We start from the raw sequence: 18,690 nt of genomic DNA, 5'->3' as shown, positions 1-18,690 counted from the left end.
AGTGCTGATGAGGCGAGGCTACTGAAGGGGAGCGGAGAGCGGGCTGGCAGTGCCACCTGCTGAGAGCCCCGCAGGCGGAGAGCGCGGCGGGCAGTGCCACCTGCTATAAATAGGCCGCCGAAGACAGGGTGTGCAACCGTACATCCCTCCTCGAGGGCCTTAATCACGCGCGGGGCTCCGCGTTTCCGGAGCCGTAGGCATTCGGCGGCCAAGATCCTGCTCTGGTGCTGGGTGGGGGCGGCGCCCGGCACACCCTCTCCCGGGACGGGGCTGGAGGCCGGGGGGGCGGGTTGAGGATGGACCGCTGGGGAGGGGAGAGATAGCGAAGGGAGGGAGGCCGCGACGGACCCACACTGCAGCAGCTGTTGTCCGTGTGTGACTCGCCCGTCCCGGCCATGCCGCTCGCGAGTCAAACGGCGCAGTGGAGAGGGAGGAAGCATCGCTTCTCCCTCTCAGGTCCCTGGGGACCGAGTTGGGAGATCCTGGGTTCTGCCCTCCCCTCGCCTCCCCTGCGCTCGCCCTGCCGCGGAGGAGGAAACGCGAGCCGCGCGCAGACACCACCTCCTCCTCCGCCTCCGCCTCCGCCTCCGCCGCCGCCGCCGCCGCCGCCGTACCCGCGCCTCGGTGCCTGTTGCTACAGCCGCCGCGGGACCCACCGTGTCCTCAGCCGGCAGGAGAAGAGGCGGGAGTCTTCCCGGCGCCCCGCGGCGGGAAGAGAGCAGCCCGCCGGGCGCGATGCGCGCCCCGCCCGCCCAGGCCGTCCCCGGGCTGCCCCCAGCACCTGCGCGCCGCGGCCGGGCCGCGGGCTCTGAGCGCGCCGCAGCACAGGTAGGCGCTTCCTGGGTCCTCACCCACGCCAGCCCGCCACCTCCTCGCGGGGCATCCCGGCCGACCCCAACCCCAGCAGGCCCCTGCGCGCCCGGGCCCGCGGAAAAGCTGGAATCCAGCGCTCCAGGGACGTTCCTGCTGTCCTTGCCGCGCGGGGGTCTCTCGGTGGGGAGGAAGTTCACTGCCACCTCGTTGTCCCCTACTTGGAAGAAAGCGAAACTCGTTTTTCGAGTAAGACCCTGGAGCTCCTGCAGGCACCCTCCCTCTGCCCCGCCCTTCACTCCCGCTCGCAGTTCTCGCATCTCCCTCCTCCCCGCTCCCGCTAGATACCTCTAGGGCTAGTTTGTAAGGCGACCAGACGGAGGAAGGGCGGTCAGAGTGACCCCAGGCCACCCTGTAAAAGTTCAGGGTATTTTGCAGTAGCAACTTTGGCAGCTCCACCAGTGCGCTCAACTTTACTTTCTATGGGCACATCCTGTACCAGTCATTTTGAAATCCTGCTTAATTGTTTCTAGCAGCTTCCTGATCGGTCTGTGATTAAACTTCAAACTTCGCCACACGTTGTTGTTGTTGTTGTTGTTGTTGTTGTTGTGTGTGTGTGTTTAAAAGAGATGTCATTAACTTTGAAATCCACCTAGAGGCGGCTTTACGTGTGGCGATTTCATTTAAATAGATTGTTCTCTGGAAGTTATTTAAAAAGGAAAAAAAAAAAACCGAAACCGATGTGATTGTTCCTCCCACCAAACAGTTTAGTTTTCAGAGTGCCCTACATTAATTCATGGGTATTCACTTCATAGATCGCTCGTTCTTCCTTTTAGATAATTGGGTGATTTCATTTATTAATATAATCAGACTTTGAAAGAGCATTTTAAAATGACCTGGTTTAAATGGGTCACATCCACGAAACTCAGCTATCTCTACAAGTCCAAACTTCTAAACTTTTTGCTCTGCCCTTAAACGGAACTGCAGAGACCTTGATAAAAACCCCTTTTTGGGGCTTCCCTGGTGGCGCAGTGGTTGAGAGTCCGCCTGCCGATGCAGGGGACACGGGTTCGTGCCCCGGTCCGGGAAGATCCCACATGCCGCGGAGCGGCTGGGCCGCTGAGCCTGCGCGTCCGGAGCCTGTGCTCCGCAACGCGAGAGGCCACAACAACGAGAGGCCCACGTACCGCAAAAAAAAAAAAAAAAAAAAAAAAACCCAAAAAACCCCTTCTTTGGGAAAGCAGAAATTCATTCTCTTCCCCAGACTTGAGATGAGATTGGTGGGAGCTGAAGCACGGCCACCTCCGGGTTTTGTTGTGTTTTGGGAGCCTGCTGTGGGTGGGAGGGGTCGGGATGAGGAATGAACGGAGAGCTGTTCCAAGAGGCTGCGAATCCACCTTGCAGAACGACTCTTCATGTTTCTGAACACTTGATGTTCTGTCACTATCTTGGTCAGGGATCCCTGAAACACCTGGGTTCCGCACCGTTTCCTAGAGTTGAGATGGCTTCTCTTGCTTGGGGAGGAGGTTGCCTCCTGCTCCTCTCCTTCCTGGGAACCTTGAAGACTGTCTTAAGGAATAAGGACATTGCATGAAAAACTTTGCATAAAATAGGATTAACTGGGAATTCTCCGGGTCCAGTGGTTAGGTCTCTGCCCTTGCACTGCAGGGGGCCTGGGTTTGACCCCTGGTGGGGGAACTAAGATCCTGCAAGCCGTCTGGTGTGGCCAACAAATAAACAAAAATAGAATAATTAGTAAAAATTAAAATAAAATAAAATAAAATAGGACTGACTGCTTTTGTAAACAGGTGTTTTACAGCTCTTTGAAGTGGAAAGCTATGGCAGTCTTGAATCTGCCAGTTTCTTTTTTTTCCTACCAAGGTATAGGGAAATAAGGCTATAAAAAGTGCTTGCTCTCCAGAATTCTCTATTAAGTACCCATTGACAAAACATGAGCTACTGGATAGTGAGCACAGCTGTGAATTAAAGGGAGCTGTGGAAATGTTTAGAGGAAATTTTCTGAAGTGAACACAATGGAATATCCTGAGATTATCAGCTGAGTGCAAGGAGATATAAAAGGACTAAGTGTGGCTCAAAGTAGTAAATGAAATAATCAAGCGATATTTAAGGTAAATGCCTTTGTGTGGATTTGTCCAGCCACTGGCAAACCAGCAAAATGGGGGAAATGTTCATTGGTGTATGTATAAATTATTAGCATCAAAGTAAAGTTTTGTAAATGGAACTCTCCACTTAGTCTATCTTTATCTTTCCCACTGAGAGCTCTGGAGATTTCTCCTTTCGCTATGGTAACATTTCTGGTTGGGTGCAGCCATGTCAGTGTTAGCCTTTTATCCCATGTGACATTGCTTGTCATAGTACGAGGCAGTTTGAGGAAGAAAAGGGTAACTCTGAAGAAATAGTTCAGTTTACCCCTCTTCCCTTATTACCAGCTGTTGACGGTCTCTGTGTCCCACTTCCCTAGGAGGCCACCTTCACCTGGGTGAAGTGGAGGGACCTGTGTTCGAATCCTGGTTCTGCCACTTGCTGCCAGTATGACCTTGGGCAAGTGACCTCATTTTTCTGTGCCAGCAACTTCCTTCTGGTTTCTCATCTTTAAATTGGAGCTGATAATGATCATTATAGTCCATAATAGTCCTTATTTGGATATGATCAATAATGGTCCTTATTGGCCAGGGTTGTTGTGAGAGCTAAACCTGTTAACAGACTCACAGTTAGTGGTATTATGTGTTAACAATTAATATTATTACTTTTAGGAGAATAACTTAAAGCAGCCATGCAGCAGGGAGGGTTAGACATAACCCCTAGAGGCCAACTGGGACCCCCCCCAACCCCTTTATCCTGTGTAATACAGTAGAAGAGAATACAAGAAGTGACAGTCACATTCTAAAGGACTAGGCTTGAATTAGCTCTGATTTATATGGGAAGGGAATCATTCAAAACAGCATTACTTTATGTGTCAAATTAGAGAGGCAAAGCCTGGTACTGGAGCGTCCTTGATGATGTGAATGTTAGAAGCACTGACTCCAGGAGCTCTGCATGATAGTGAAATAGCCGACGGCTCCAAAGATCTTTAGGACTTGTGGGCGATTCCTGGGTGAGCAGCACACTGCTGTGATTGGGTGAGATTCTGTGCAGGAAATGGACAAAGAGCTGAACCAAGCCAGTGATCCCACGGCATGAGATTATTCAGGTGGCAGAATAATCCTGTTCAGCCTCATGCCTACTCTATCTAGGGTAAAGAACAGAAAAATTAAGTCATTGATTCTCAAGGGGAAATGAGTGGCCACTCGGGGTTCCCTGTCTATCCTGCAGGTCCCTGACAGCTAAACAGTACTGACTGGCTCCTAACCTGGCCTGGAGCTAGAAGCTTCCAGCAGCCCACCTTCATCCATTTATCTCGCCCTCCTGCCCTCCCACCAACCCTCTGAGGAGGTGAGAGGGGAGGCTGGGGCAGGGGCTGTGGTATGGTTAGCTACTGGGAAGTCCCCGTCCTACTCCCTGTGGCTTGCTGGGAGGGAGGGGAGGGGGGCCTGGGAAGAGAGGGGGTTCCCAATGGCGGCCAGCTAACTCCCACCATCACCTCTCTCGCTTCCTGATTAGTAAACCCCACCCTTTCTTCACGTACCTCTCCCACGTTTATATTCTTGAAGGGAAGGTGAAAGCAGCTTTCTATCCCCACACAATGCTGGGGACATTTGGTATTATACATTATGAAAATGAGATTCACCAGATTTTAGAGACAAAAGAAAACATGAGGATGCTCTTGTGCCATTCTTTTATAAGAATAAACTTGAGATTTGGAGAAGTAACTTGTTTCCTCAACTTCACACTTGAAAGTGTTTTCGTGAGAAAACAGGTTCTTTGCAGCACGTGGATGGTAGTCAGGGGCTTGGATTGTCCTAACTCTGTCACCAAACTTGGACAAGCCATTTGGCTTCTCCAGTTTCCTCGTTTCCCTCACATATGAGGGAAATTTCTGAGTGGCTTGAAAGGACCTTTCTAGCTTTAAAATTTTGTGATTCTAGGTGCGTGCTTCCAGGGATACTTAGCATAGCAGGACTCACTAACAAGGTTATTGGAACTGTTCTAATAAAAGAGTATCTTTGTGTTTTGAGTTCTACCATGTTTATGGGCTGTGGTGGGTAGGAGTTGTGTAGAACACAGATGGTCTCTGTAAGGGATAGGGTTTGTCCACAGATGACTCTACTATTGAAAACATGACTAGATGCTCACCGGAATAACAGATCAGAGTATTTCTTTTTTTTTTTTTTTTCTGCGGTACGCCGGCCTCTCACTGTTGTGGCCTCTCCCGTTGTGGAGCACAGGCTCCGGACGCTCGGGCTCAGCGGCCATGGCTCATGGGCCCAGCCGCTCCACGGCATGTGGGATCTTCCCTGACTGGGGCACGAACCCGTGTCCCCTGCATCAGCAGGCGGACTCTCAACCACTGCGCCACCAGGGAAGCCCCAGAGTATTTCTTTTTTCTTTTTCTTGAGGACATTACTTTTTAATGCACAGAATAATAATGGGTGGATCATGATGATTTCATAATGATAATTTTGAATTAAGAAAAGGACAATTTATTTTATTTCTTCTGTGTAAAACATGTTACTTATGTTTATCAGGTTCTACTTAAGAATTTAAACAATGAAATGTATATATATGTCATTTATTTTTTAAATTCTGTTAAAATATAGTTAAAAAATCACACACAGAGCTTCCCTGGTGGTGCAGTGGTTGAGAGTCCGCCTGCCGATGCAGGGGACACAGGTTCGTGCCCCGGTCTGGGAAAATCCCACATGCCGCGGAGCGGCTGGGCCCGTGAGCCATGGCCGCTGAGCCTGCGCATCCGGAGCCTGTGCTCCGCAACGGGAGAGGCCACAACAGTGAGAGGGCCGCGTACCGCAAAAAAAAAAAAAAAAAAAAAAAAAAATCACACACAGATAAATCTTATTTATTTGAAAACATTTTCTTATATGAATTATTTACCCATTTGTGCTGGGTACCTAAGTTTTCTACCCCCAAAATTACAGAGAATTAGCGAAGAAGTAATTTTTTAAGAAGTGTGGCACTATCAGCTCTTCCTTCCCCTGAAGTCCCTAAATAATAAAAGTTACCATATTTTATAAGATTTCAGGTTTATTTTATTCAAGACCCCTATGGTAGTGTTTGGGAAATAATCGTTTGGGTGAAATAGGGCAAGCACTTAGATTCTGTTCCTCTTCTTACGTTTTCCTTGTAGTCCCTCTTACCTGTCCATGGCACTGCCCTAGCCACGCAAATCTAGTAGAAATCAGTGAAGACTGTCTCAGATCAGAGTATTTCTTACTGAGGTCTGAGACACAAGAGGCTTCCTGGAATAAGTGGTTCTACATGGGGACTAAAGGATGGGTCACAGATTGCATGCACATGATGTGGATTGAGATGGCTTAAAAAATAATCTGATGGTTTATTAGGATTATTCAAATGGTTCTTCTGTTTCATGGAACTTTTTTTTTCTTTTTTAAAATTTATTTATTTTCTTTAAAAAAATTTTTTGTTATTATTTTTTAATTTTTGGCTGCATTAGGTCTTCATTGCTTTGTGTGGGCTTTCTCTAACTGCTGTGAGCAACTACTCTTGGTTGCAGTGCGCGGGGTTCTCACTGTGGTGGCTCCTCCTGTTGCAGAGCACGGGCTCTAGGTGCACGGGCTTCAGTAGTTGTGGCACGCAGGCTCAGGAGTTGTGGCTCGCGGGTTCTAGAGTGCAGGCTCAGTAGTTGTGGTGCACGGGCTTAGTTGCTCGGCGGCATGTGGGATCTTCCCAGACCAGGGCTCGAACCCATGTCCCCTGCATTGGCAGGCAGACTCTCAACCACTGCGCCACCAGGGAAGCCCTACTTATTTTCTTATACAGCAGGTTCTTATTAGTCATCCATTTTATACACATCAGTGTATACATGTCAATCCCAATCTCCCAATTCATCACACCACCCCAACCCCAACCCCTCGCCACCTTCCCCCCCGCCTTGGTGTCCATATGTTTGTTCTTTACATCTGTGTCTCAATTTCTGCCCTGCAAACTGGTTCATCTGTACTATTTTTCTAGGTTCCACATATATGCGTTAATATACGATATTTATTTTTCTCTTTCTCACTTACTTCACTCTGTATGACAGTCTCTAGATCCATACACATCTCTACAAATGACCCAATTTCATTCCTTTTTAGGGCTAAGTAATATTCCATTGTATATATGTACCACTTCTTCTTTATCCATTCGTCTGTTGATGGGCATTTAGGTTGCTTCCATGACCTGCCTATTGTAAATAGTGCTGCAGTGAACATTGTGGTGCCTGTGCGTTTTTGAATTATGGTTTTCTCTGGATATATGCCCAGTAGTGGGATTGCTGGGTCATATGGTAATTCTATTTTTAGTTTTTTAAGGAACCTCCATACTGTCCTCCATAGTGGCTCTATGAATTTACATTCCCACCAACAGTGCAAGAGGGTTCCCTTTTCTCCACACCCTCTCCAGCATTTATTGTTTCTAGCTTTTCTGATGATGCCCGTTCTAACATGTGTGAGGTGATACCTCATTGTAGTTTTTTTTTTTTTTTTCGGTACATGGGCCTCTCACTGTTGTGGCCTCTCCCGTTGTGGAGCACAGGCTCCGGACGCGCAGGCTCAGCGGCCATGGCTCACGGGCCTAGCCACTCCACAGCACGTGGGATCCTCCCGGCCCAGGGCACAAACCCGCGTCCCGTGCATCGGCAGGCGGACTCTCAACCACTGCGCCACCAGGGAAGCCCCCCTCATTGTAGTTTTGATTTGCATTTCTCTAATAATTACTGATATTGAGCTGCTTTTCTTGTGCTTCTTGGACATCTGTATGTCTTCTTTGGAGAATTGTCTGTTTAGGTCCTCTGCCCATTTTTTGGATTGCGTTGTTTGTTTTTTTAATATTGAGCTGCATGAGCTGTTTATATATTTTGGAAGTTAATCCTTTGTCCGTTGATTCATTTGCAAATACTTTCTCCCATTCTGAGGGCTGTCTTTTTCTCTTGTTTGTAGTTTCCTTTGCTTTGCAAAAGCTTTTAAGTTTCATTATGTTCCATTTGTTGACTTTTGTTTTCATTTCCATTACTCTAGGAGGTGGATCAAAGAAGATCTTGCTGTGATTTATGTCAAAGAGTGTTCTTCCTATGTTTTCCTTTAAGAGTTTTACAGTGTCCAGTCTTACATTTAGGTCTCTAATCCATTTTGAGTTTATTTTTGTGTATGGTGTTAGGGAGTGTTCTAATTTCATTCTTTTACATGTAACTGTCCAGTTTTCCCAACACCACTTATTGAAGAGACTGTCTTTTCTCTATTGTATATCCTTGCCTCCTTTGTCATAGATTAGTTGACCATAGGTGTGTGGGTTTATCTCTGGGCTTTATATCCTGTTCCACTGATCTATATTTCTGTTTCTGTGCCAGTACCATACTGTCTTGATTACTGTAGCTTTGTAGTATAGCCTGAAGTCAGGAGGTATGATTCCTCCAGCTCCATTTTTTTCCCACAAGACTGCTTTGGCTATTCAGGGTCTTTTGTTTCTCCATACAAATTTTAAGATTTTTTGTTCTAGTTCTGTAAAAAATGCCATTGCTAACTTGACGGGGATTGCACTGAATCTTTTGATTGCTTTGGGTAGTATAGTCATTTTCAGAATATTGATTCTTCCAATCCATGAACATGGTATATCTCTACATCTGTTTGTATCAGCTTTAATTTCTTTCATCAGTGTCTTATCGTTTTCTGCATACAGGTCTTTTGTCTCCCTAGGTAGGTTTATTCCTAGGTATTTTATTCTTTTTGTTGCAATGGTAAATGAGAGTGTTTCCTTAATTTCTCTTCCAGATTTTTCATCATTAGTGTATAGGAATGCAAGAGATTTCTATGCATTAATTTTTTATCCTTCAACTTTACCAAATTCATTGATTAGCTCTTATAGTTTTCTGGTGGCATCTATAGGACTCTCTATGTATGGTATCACATCATCTGCAAACAGTGAAAGTTTTACTTCTTCTTTTCCAGTTTGTATTCCTTTTACTTCTTTGTCTTCTCTGATTGCCATGGCTAGGACTTCCAAAACTATGTTGAATAATAGTGGCGAGAGTGGACGGCCTTGTCTTGTTCCTGGTCTTAGTGGAAATGCTTTCAGTTTTTCACCATTGAGAATGATGTTTGCTGTGGGTTGTTTGTATATGGCCTTTATTATGTTGAGGTCGGTTCCCTCTATGCCCACTTTCTGGAGAGTTTTTATCATAAATGGGTGTTGAATTTTGTCAAAAGCTTTTTCTGCATCTATTGAGATGATCATATTGTTTTCATTCTTCAATTTGTTAATACAGTGTATCACATTGATTGATTTGCATATATTGAAGAATCCTTGAATCCCTGGGATAAATCCCACTTGATCATGGTGTATGATCCTTTTAATGTGTTGTTGGATTCTGTTTGCTAGTATTTTGTTGAGGATTTTTGCATGTATATTCATCAGTGATATTGGTGTGTAATTTTCTTTATTTATGATATCTTTTTCTGGTTTTGGTATCAGGGTGATGGTGGCCTCATAGAATGAGTTTGGGAGTGTTCCTTCCTCTGCAATTTTTTGAAAGAGTTTGAGAAGGATGGGTGTTAGCTCTTCTCTAAATGTTTGATAGAATTCACCTGTGAAGCCATCGGGTCCTAGATTTTTGTTTGTTGGAAGATTTTTAATCACAGTTTCAATTTCATTACTTGTGATTGGTCTGTTCATATTTTCTGTTTCTTCCTGGTTCAGTCTTGGAAGTTTATACCTTTCTAAGAATTTGTCCATTTCTTCCAGGTTGTCCATTTTATTGGCATAGAGCTGCTTGTAGTAGTCTCTTAGGATGCTTTGTATTTCTGCAGTGTCTGTTGTAATTTCTCCTTTTTCATTTCTAATTTTATTGATAAATAAAATTAATTTAAAATTTTATTAAAAATAATATTTTAATTAATAAAATTTTATTAAAATTTTAATTAATAAAATTTATTTATTAATAAAATAAAATTTTATTGGTCAATAAATTAATCTTATTGATTTGAATAAATCCTTCTTTTTCTTGATGAGTCTGGCTAATGGTTTATCAATTTTTTCTTCTCAAAGAACTAGCTTTTAGTTTTATTGATATTTGCTCTTGTTTTCTTTGTTTCTGTTTCATTTATTTCTGGTCTGATCTTTATGATTTCTTTCCTTCTGCAAACTTTGGGTTTTGTTTGTTCTTCTTTCTCTAGTTCCTTTAGGTGTAAGGTTAGATTGTTTATTTGAGATTTTTCTTGTTTCTTGAGGTTGACTTGTATTGCTATAAACTTCCCTCTTAGAACTGCTTTTGCTGCATCCCATAGGTTTTGGATCGTCGTGTTTGCATTATCATTCGTCTCTATGTATTTTTTTATTTCCTCTTTGATTTCTTCAGTGATCTGTTGGTTATTAAGTAACGTATTGTTTAGCCTCCATATGTTTGTGTTTTTTACATTTTTTCCCTGTAATTGATTTCTAATCTCATAGCATTGTGGTCAGAAAAGATGCTTGATATGATTTCAATTTTCTTAAATTTACTGAGGCTTGATTTGTGACCCAAGATGTGATCTATCCTAGAGAATATTCCATGCGCACTTGAGAAGAAAGTGTAATCTGCTGTTTTTGGATGGAATGTCCTCTAAATATCAATTAAATCTATCTGGTGTATTGTGTCATTTAAAGCTTGTGTTTCCTTATTAACTTTCTGTCTGAATGATCTGTCCATTGGTGTACGTGAGGTGTTAAAGTCCCCCACTATTATTGTGTTACTGTTGATTTCCTCTTTTATAGATGTTAGCAGTTGCCTTATGTATTGAGGTGCTCCTATGTTGGGTGCATATATATTTATAATTGTTATATCTTCTTGGATTGATCCCTTCATCATTATGTAGTGTCCTTCTTTGTCTCTTGTAACAGTCTTTATTTTAATGTCTATTTTATCTGACATGAGTATTGCTATTCCAGCTTTCTTTTGATTTCCATTTGCATGGAATATCTTTTTCCATCCCCTCACTTTCAGTCTGTATGTGTCCCTAGGTCTGAAGTGGGTCTCTTGTAGACAGCATATATATGGGTCTTGTTTTTGTATTCATTTAGTGAGCCTGTATCTTCTGGTTGGAGCATTTAATCCATTCATGTTTAAGGTAATTATCGATATGTATGTTCCTATTACCATTTTCTTAATTGTTTTGGGTTTATTTTTGTAGGTCCTTTCCTTCTCTTGTGTTTCCCACTTAGAGAAGTTCCTTTAGCATTTGTTGTAGAGTTGGTTTGGTGGTGCTGAATTCTCATAGCTTTTGCTTGTCTGTAAAGCTGTTAATTTCTCCATAGAATCTGAATGAGATCCTTGCCAGGTTGAGTAATCTTGGTTGTAGATATTTCCCTTTCATCACTTTAAATATGTCATGCCACTCTCTTCTGGCTTATAGAGTTTGTGCTGAGAAATCAGCTGTTAACCTTATGGCAGTTCCCTTGTATGTTATGTGTCATTTTTCCCTTGTTGCTTTCAATAATTTTTCTTTGTCTTTAATTTTTGCCAATTTGATTGCTGTTTGTCTCAGTGTGTTTCTCCTTGGGTTTCTCCTGATTTGGAGTCTCTGTGCTTCCTGGACTTGGGTGGCTATTTCCTGTCCCATGTTATGGAAGTTTTCGACTATAATCTCTTCAAATATTTTCTCTGGTCCTTTCTCTCTCTCTTCTCCTTCTGGGATCCCTATAATGCGAATGTTGTTGCGTTTAATGTTGTCCCAGAGGTCTCTTAGTCTGTCTTCGTTTCTTTTCATTCTTTTTTCTTTATTCTGTTCCACGGCAGTGAATTCCACCAATCTGTCTTTCGGGTCACTTATCTGTTCTTCTGCCTCAGTTATTCTGCTATGGGTTCCTTCTGGTGTATTTTTCATTTCAGTTTGTTTGTTTGTTCCTTAATTCTTGTAGCTGTTCGTTCTTTAATTCTTCTAGGTCTTTGTTAAACATCTCTTTCATCTTGTCACTCTTTGCCTCCATTCTTTTTCCGAGGTCCTGGGTCATCTTCACTATCATTATTCTGAATTCTTTTTGTGGAAGGTTGCCTATCTCCACTTCATTTAGTTGTTTTTCGGGGGTTTTATCTTGTTCCTTCATCTGGTACATAGACCTCTGCCTTTTATCTTGTCTATCTTTCTGTGAATGTGGTTTTTGTTCCACAGGCTGCAGGATTGTAGTTCTTCTTGCTTCTGCTGTCTGCCCTCTGGTGGATGAGGCTATCTAAGAGGCTTGTGAAAGTTTCCTGATGGGAGGGACTGGTGGTGGGTAGAGCTGGCTGTTGCTCTGGTGGGCAGAGCTCAGTAAAACTTTAATCCACTTGTCTGCTGATGGGTGGGGCTGAGTTCCCTCCCTGTTGGTTGTTTGGCCTGAGGCGACCCAACACTGGAGCCTACCCGACTCTTTAGTGAGGCTAGTGGCAGGCTCTGGTAAGGCTCACGCCAAGGAGTACTTCCCAGAACTTCTGCTGCCAGTGTCCTTGTCCTCACGGTGAGACAGAGCCACCCCCCACCTCTGCAGGAGACCCTCCAATACCAGCAGGTAGGTCTGGTTCAGTCTCCTATGGGCTCACCACTCCTTCCCCTTTGTCCCAATGCGCACACTACTTTGTGTGTGCCCTCCGTTTCCCCCAGTCCTGTCGAAGTCCTGCAATCTAATCCCGGTAGCCTTTAAGTCTGATTCTCTAGGAATTCCTCCTCCCACTGCCAGATCCTCAGATTGGGAAGCCTGACATGGGGCTCAGAGCCTTCACTCCAGTGGGTGGACTTCTGTGGTATAAGTGTTCTCCAGTTTCTGAGTCACCCACCCAGTAGTTATGGGATTTGATTTTATTGTTGTGGCACCCCTCCTACCATCTCATTGTGGCTTCTCCTTTGTCTTTGGATGTGGGGTGTCTTTTTTGGTGAGTTCCAGTGTCTTCCTGTTGATGATTGTTCAGCAGTTAGTTGTGATTCCGGTGCTCTCACAAGAGAGAGTGAAAGCACATCCTTCTACTCTGCCGTCTTGCTATCTAATCCTCATGGAACTTTTTACTGAACAGTAAATAATTACCTAGTCTAAGTTACCATGAATCTTATGTCAGCAGAATCTGAATTGTTTATAAATAATTATGACTATGTCTGAAGTACAACTTACTATTTGATAGTTTATTAACAGTGTTAAGGTCTGATCTACTTTTTACAAAGAAACTAAGATGTGCTCCAGCTGGTTGAAAAGTGAAAACTCAAGGCATCCAAATAGTTTTGTCAGTGAAATGGCAGAACTAATTTGATCACTGATTATTTACCAAATGATTCAAACGATTAAATTGTGTAATTTTTTTTTGCACTATGAATATATTCCCTTACAAGGAAACAAAGTAATTCTGCTACCTTTGTCGCCACCATATTAAGAACTGCCTCATCTACACTAATTGATAGATCTTGGGTCTATCCTTTGTAATAATTCTAGTACTGCTTTAAACATGTCTTGGGATTACCAGCTGTCAACAGTTAGAACTTCAAACAGATTCAGTTATATGAGTGGAAGCTGAGCCAGACATTTAATGCCACTTTCACCTGTAGGTGAGAGAAAAAAAAGGAGAGAGAGAGAGACCATTATTTATGGGGTTATATGAACTTCAAGTCTGTTTTCGTCATCAAGAGAAGCTGTACTTTAAAGGAAAAGAGACAGGGAATACACTTTCATGAAATACTTTAGCACTCTAAATAAAATATGGGTTTATTTCTGAACTTTTGAACATTTAAAGTTAAAAAATTAGCCCTTAACTCTGTTCAAATTATATTATAAAAATTAATTCTTAGGATATATGCATATATATCACAGACAAAAACATAGAGGAGGGCTTCCCTGGTGGCGCAGTGGTTGAGAGTCCGCCTGCTGATGCAGGGGACACGGGTTCGTGCCCCGGTCTGGGAAGGTCCCACATGCCACGGAGCGGCTGGGCCCCTAAGCCGTGGCCGCTGAGCCTGCGCGTCCGGAGCCTGTGCTCCGCAATGGGAGAGGCCACAACAGTGAGAAGCCCGCGTACCATAAAAAAAAAAAAAAAACAAAACATAGAGGAAAAAGAATAGACTTCAGTTCTAGTTCAGAAAAGGTTTAGAATTTGAATACTGGTTTTAGAGACCCCAAACCTTATGAGTTTAAGAAGCTTACAGACTTGTTGAGGGAAACCTATTCAAACTTTTAAAAGTAAATATGATGATAGGTACAAAGTGCAGCAGGACATGGTGATGGATGCCCTAAATCACCTTGGAAGGAAGACGTGATAGTTACTTGAACTAGGAGTTGTATATGAGTTGGGATTAGGTTAGAGGACAAGAGTGGGAGTCATTGGGAGAGTCTTCTTGGGTCTATCATGATTCTATTTTGTGAGCAGAGACACTGACTGCTTTGTTCTGGACTACCTTTACAATTTTTTTTTTTTTAATAGCAGCAGCCATGGAAGATAGAAATAGTCTCTCTCTCTGGAGGACACTCCAGAATTGAAGGACAGACATGCTTACTCCCCATTATAAAATATTCAGTCCCCCGAAACTCAGGTGCCTTTCCTGTAACCCACTGTGGATACAGATGTCACCTGGCCTGTGGGGATTGAGGGTCAGGGAACCAGCACAAATGCTGCCTCTGTGGCTACTGCTATTGCTCTGAGTAATAAATTGTCCCTTGTCTCTGACCTGGAAGTCTCATGTCCTCTACCAGGAGGCTAACTTGTGGCAGCCTAACTTGTGGCAGCCTGACTTGTTAGCTTGCAAGTAGGGTAAATTCTCAGGCCCTCTACAGTTGGTGACAGGCATTGTGTTCCTGGGAGAGGGAACAGTATGCACTGTGGCACAGAGTTGTGAGAAATCACATTTCACATGGGGAACTGTGCCTAGTTACCTATCTTCAGAGCCAAAAAGTGCATGAAGGAGGGCATTTTAGGGGAGAATATGCAGTTGTAGATATAGACAGGACCAGGTTCTGAAGAGATCCTAAATGCCTTGTAGAGGAGTTTGCATTTTATGGGGGCTGTGATTAAGGAATTTTAGCAGAGGAGTGACGTGATCCATTTTATGGGTTAGTTGAGTTACTCTAGGAAATATGTGAAGGCTGGATTGAAGATGGGGGCACCTTTTCTCCAGCTGAGAAAAGATAAGATATATTTAGATGTGAAGTCGGTTTAGAAGTAGTGATAGGGTGAAGAAGGGCTCTGAATGACTATCTTAGTCCGTTCAGGCTGCTGTCACAGAACATCACAGACTGGGTAGTTTCCAACAACAGAAACTTATTTCTCACTGTTCTGGAGGATGGGAAGGTCAAGGTCAAGGTGCTGGTGGATTCAGTATCTGGTGATGGCTGGCTTCCTGGTTCATGGACTGCTGTCTTTTCCCTGTGTCCTCACATGGTAGAGGGGAAAGAGAGCTCTCTGGGTCTCTTATAAGGGCACTAATCCTATTCATATGGGTTCACCTCCCAAAGGCTCCACCTCCAGACACTCTCACAATGGGGATTAGGATTTCAACATATGAATGGAGGGAGGATGGACACAAATGTTCAGTGTACAGCTATGACTCCTTGGCTTTTGACTGGGCCAATAAAATAAATAGTGATGCTGTTGCAGAGATGTAGCTTATGGGAAGGAAGAGAAGTTCTGGAAAGGAGGGAGGTGAGACTGAATTAGTTTTAAAACAGCTAAATTGAGGCTGAGGTGCTATCTGCGTAGGATATCCAGATAGAAATACTTAATAGACTATCCTGATCTGGAACTCAGGAAGGAGACAAACATATGGGAATCATCAGGGTTTATGTGGTAGATGCATTCTTGTGCAGCATTCAGGAGGACAGGTTGAGAATCAGGTGCAAAGTCAAAGCACCTGTGATAAGCGAATCACGCTCTCTGGACCTCAGTTTCCTAGGTCGTAAAAATGGCAGTATAATAGTAGTCTCTAACTGAGACGAAGGTGAGAGATGAAGGTTGTTATGAAAATGAAATGAGAACACTTGCTAAGTGCCTCGTACCTCATGAAAGTAAGCTGTTAGCAGTGGCAGCAGGAGTATTAGAATGTGGTCACTGACATCAAGAGATTAGGTGAAATTGTCCAAAGGATGCAGGTGGAATGAAGGGAGAGAATGGAGTCAAGCAGGGGCGAAAAGCCATTAAGGAACTGAAAAGAAGCAACCAGAGAGGTAAGAGGAGAACCAGGAGAGTTTCAAGCAGGATGGAGTGGTCAACATTGAGAAATTCGTCAGAAGGGACAAGGCAGCTAAGGACTAAAAGTCCCCCTTTGAAGTTCACAACCAGAGGATGTGGGTGACCCTAATGGGAGCAATTGTGGGGGCTCTTCATTACTTCTGGCTGCAGTCTAGATTGTGGATGGGCAGGAGGGAGTGGAGACAGCAAGTGTAGACTTTACCTTGAAGACAGTTGTGTAGGGAAAGAAGAGTTGAGGCCGGGGGAGGTTTGAGGTCAAGGGAAAATATCTTTTTTTTTGGATGGGAGAGACTTCATTCACTCTCTTAAAATATCTATTGAGCCTATTCTGAGTCAGGCTCTGTGGGTGAATAAGATGCAGTCTCCGTCTTCATAGAATTTCTTCTTAGCGTGTGTATATATGATCAGGGAATACATGAGAGAATGAAGGTCCAGGGAGCAAATGAGTAAAGAATAGGGCTTGAGATCCTGTAGACAACTCAGCTTTGGACAGAAGGGTTTTGTCATCCAGTGGAGCAGGAGGGTGTTAAGATACGTCAAATGTGGTTTTTGAAAATCACCCATAGAGAAGGAAAAATTACCCACTGAGTGAGTTTGGGTCCTAGTACAGGAAACACCCTCTATTGATGAGGAGATGCAAGATGCAAGGAGATGCAAGGAGATGCAAGGTATTTTGTTTCGTTCATGTACTATAAGTACATGAACGAAACAAAATATTTATGATGAGGGCTTCCCTGGTGGTGCAGTGGTTGAGAGTCCGCCTGCCGATGCAGGGGACACGGGTTCGTGCCCCGGTCCGGGAGGATCCCACATGCCGCGGAGCAGCTAGGCCCGTGAGCCATGGCCGCTGAGCCTGCGCATCCAGAACCTGTGCTCAGCAGCGGGAGAGGCCACAACAGTGAGAGGCCCACGCGTACTGCAAAAAAAAAAAAAAAAAAAAATTTATGATGGTGTTCAGAACATAATAGTTGCCAAGTACATGTTAATGGAATTTGAATTGGTGATTCGGAACCTCTAGGCTACATCAGGGAGAGCCTTTTTTTCTTTTGGCCGTGGCCGTGTGTCATGTGGGATCTTAGATCCCTGACCAGGGGTGGAACCCATGCCCTCTGCGTTGGGAGTTCAGAGTCTTAACCACTGGACCGCCAGGGAAGTCAGGAAGAGCGTTTTAAAGCTTCAGTGGTATCATAAGTGATAAGGTCAGTTGTTGAAAACTGGACTGGTTCAATAGACTGTGATGATAGAGAGCTGATATTTTTTTCTTGCAAGATTACTTTCTTGGGGGAAGCCACCAGTACTGAATTTGATCATCTTAAAAAATTCCTTGAAAGTATGTTAAATAATGCATCAGGGTTTAAAGCCGTCCAAGCAGCACTATATTGTTTTCTATGGTGCTGGCCTTTGTTGGCTCTATGAGGCTTATGTTTAACCTGAGTCCCCCGGTGGGATCTTTGTAACCCGTAGTGAGTGTGACAGTTATGACATTTTCAGATTTTATATGTAATACGATTTCAAGAAAGCTCTTTCTAGACAGAGCAGTGTATGTGAACTAATATCTATTTCTTCCTCTATTTGGGTTTCAGCCTCTTAAGCTCTGAAATGCTGTGACTTCATTAAATTCTAATGCCTCTGTTTTTCTCCTGCAGGATTCTGCATCAGAAGCATGTAAAATAGATTGCTTGGTCTAAAACAGAAAACAGTGGCAATGTTTTGCTGAGTTTCCAGACCTTTCCCAACATGGAACCAATAACCTTCACAGCAAGGAAACATCTGTTTCCTAGCGAGGTCTCGGTGGAATTTAGCCTCCAGCTGGTGGGCTTCTTACCCGTGCATTCTCTGACCACCATGCCCATGCTGCCTTGGGTCGTGGCAGAGGTGCGAAGGCTCAGCGGGCAGTCCTCCAAAAAGGAGTCTGGTACCAAGCAAGTCCACCTTTGTGTTTCACCCTCCGGACTGAGATGTGAGCCTGAGCCAGGAAAAAGTCAACAATGGGATCCACTGATCTGTTCCAGCATCTTCGAGTGTAAGCCTCAGCGAGTTCACAAACTGATTCATAACAGTCAAGACCCAAGTTATTTTGCTTGTCTGATTGAAGACGATGCAGCCAATCAGCAGAGTATCTGCTATGTGTTCAAAGCCGATGGTCAAACAAAAGTAAGTGGAGGTGGGGATCAAAAAAGATGAAGATGTGGCTGGATAGTTTTTGTTGTACAGGATCAGAACATTTATTTTAAGATACTGGAATTAATAAGGAGTTAATGCTGTAGTTATACATAGATTATTTCACTGGATTTTCAGTTCATGGGGATAAGTTCTTTATAGTCTTGAAGAACATTTGATAATAGATATTAAAATGAGAAGCTTCTGAGTTCAAAAATTCAACAGAGAAATCTTTCTAAGCGTGTACATAAGAGCTGAACTATCAGGATTCAGATCATTTAAGATGTGTGTTCTAAAGCAGTGCTTCTCAAACAGAAATGTGCCTATGAAGGACCTGGGGATCTTGTTAAAATGCAAAATCTGATCCAGTAGGTCTGGGATGGACCTTGAGAGTCTGCATTTCTAACAAGCCTCCAGGT

At 43.8% G+C, this 18,690-nt stretch overlaps 1 protein-coding gene across 5 annotated transcripts in view; it reads left to right on the top strand.

Annotated features, from left to right (window-relative positions):
- The first annotated feature begins 332 nt into the window (after positions 1-332).
- Positions 333-18,690, top strand: part of TBC1D1 (TBC1 domain family member 1) — a 221,654-nt gene continuing 203,296 nt past the window's right edge. For 2 of the 5 annotated variants that reach the window (XM_081238165.1, XM_081238167.1), the window contains exons 1-2: positions 333-828; positions 17,758-18,265. In XM_081238165.1, coding sequence (XP_081094291.1) covers positions 17,849-18,265 — 417 coding nt within the window. In that variant the 5' untranslated portion in view covers positions 333-828; positions 17,758-17,848. The remainder of the gene's footprint in view (positions 829-17,757; positions 18,266-18,690) is intronic. The other 3 variants (XM_081238166.1, XM_081238164.1, XM_081238168.1) reach the window with 2 other exon arrangements.

The sequence above is a fragment of the Mesoplodon bidens genome (assembly GCF_964165515.1).
Source record: "Mesoplodon bidens genome assembly, chromosome: 1".
In the NCBI taxonomy this organism is placed as follows: Eukaryota; Metazoa; Chordata; class Mammalia; order Artiodactyla; family Ziphiidae; genus Mesoplodon; species Mesoplodon bidens.
The sequence above is the reverse complement of the archived record's forward strand: the minus strand, read 5'-3'. Positions and strand labels throughout refer to the sequence as shown.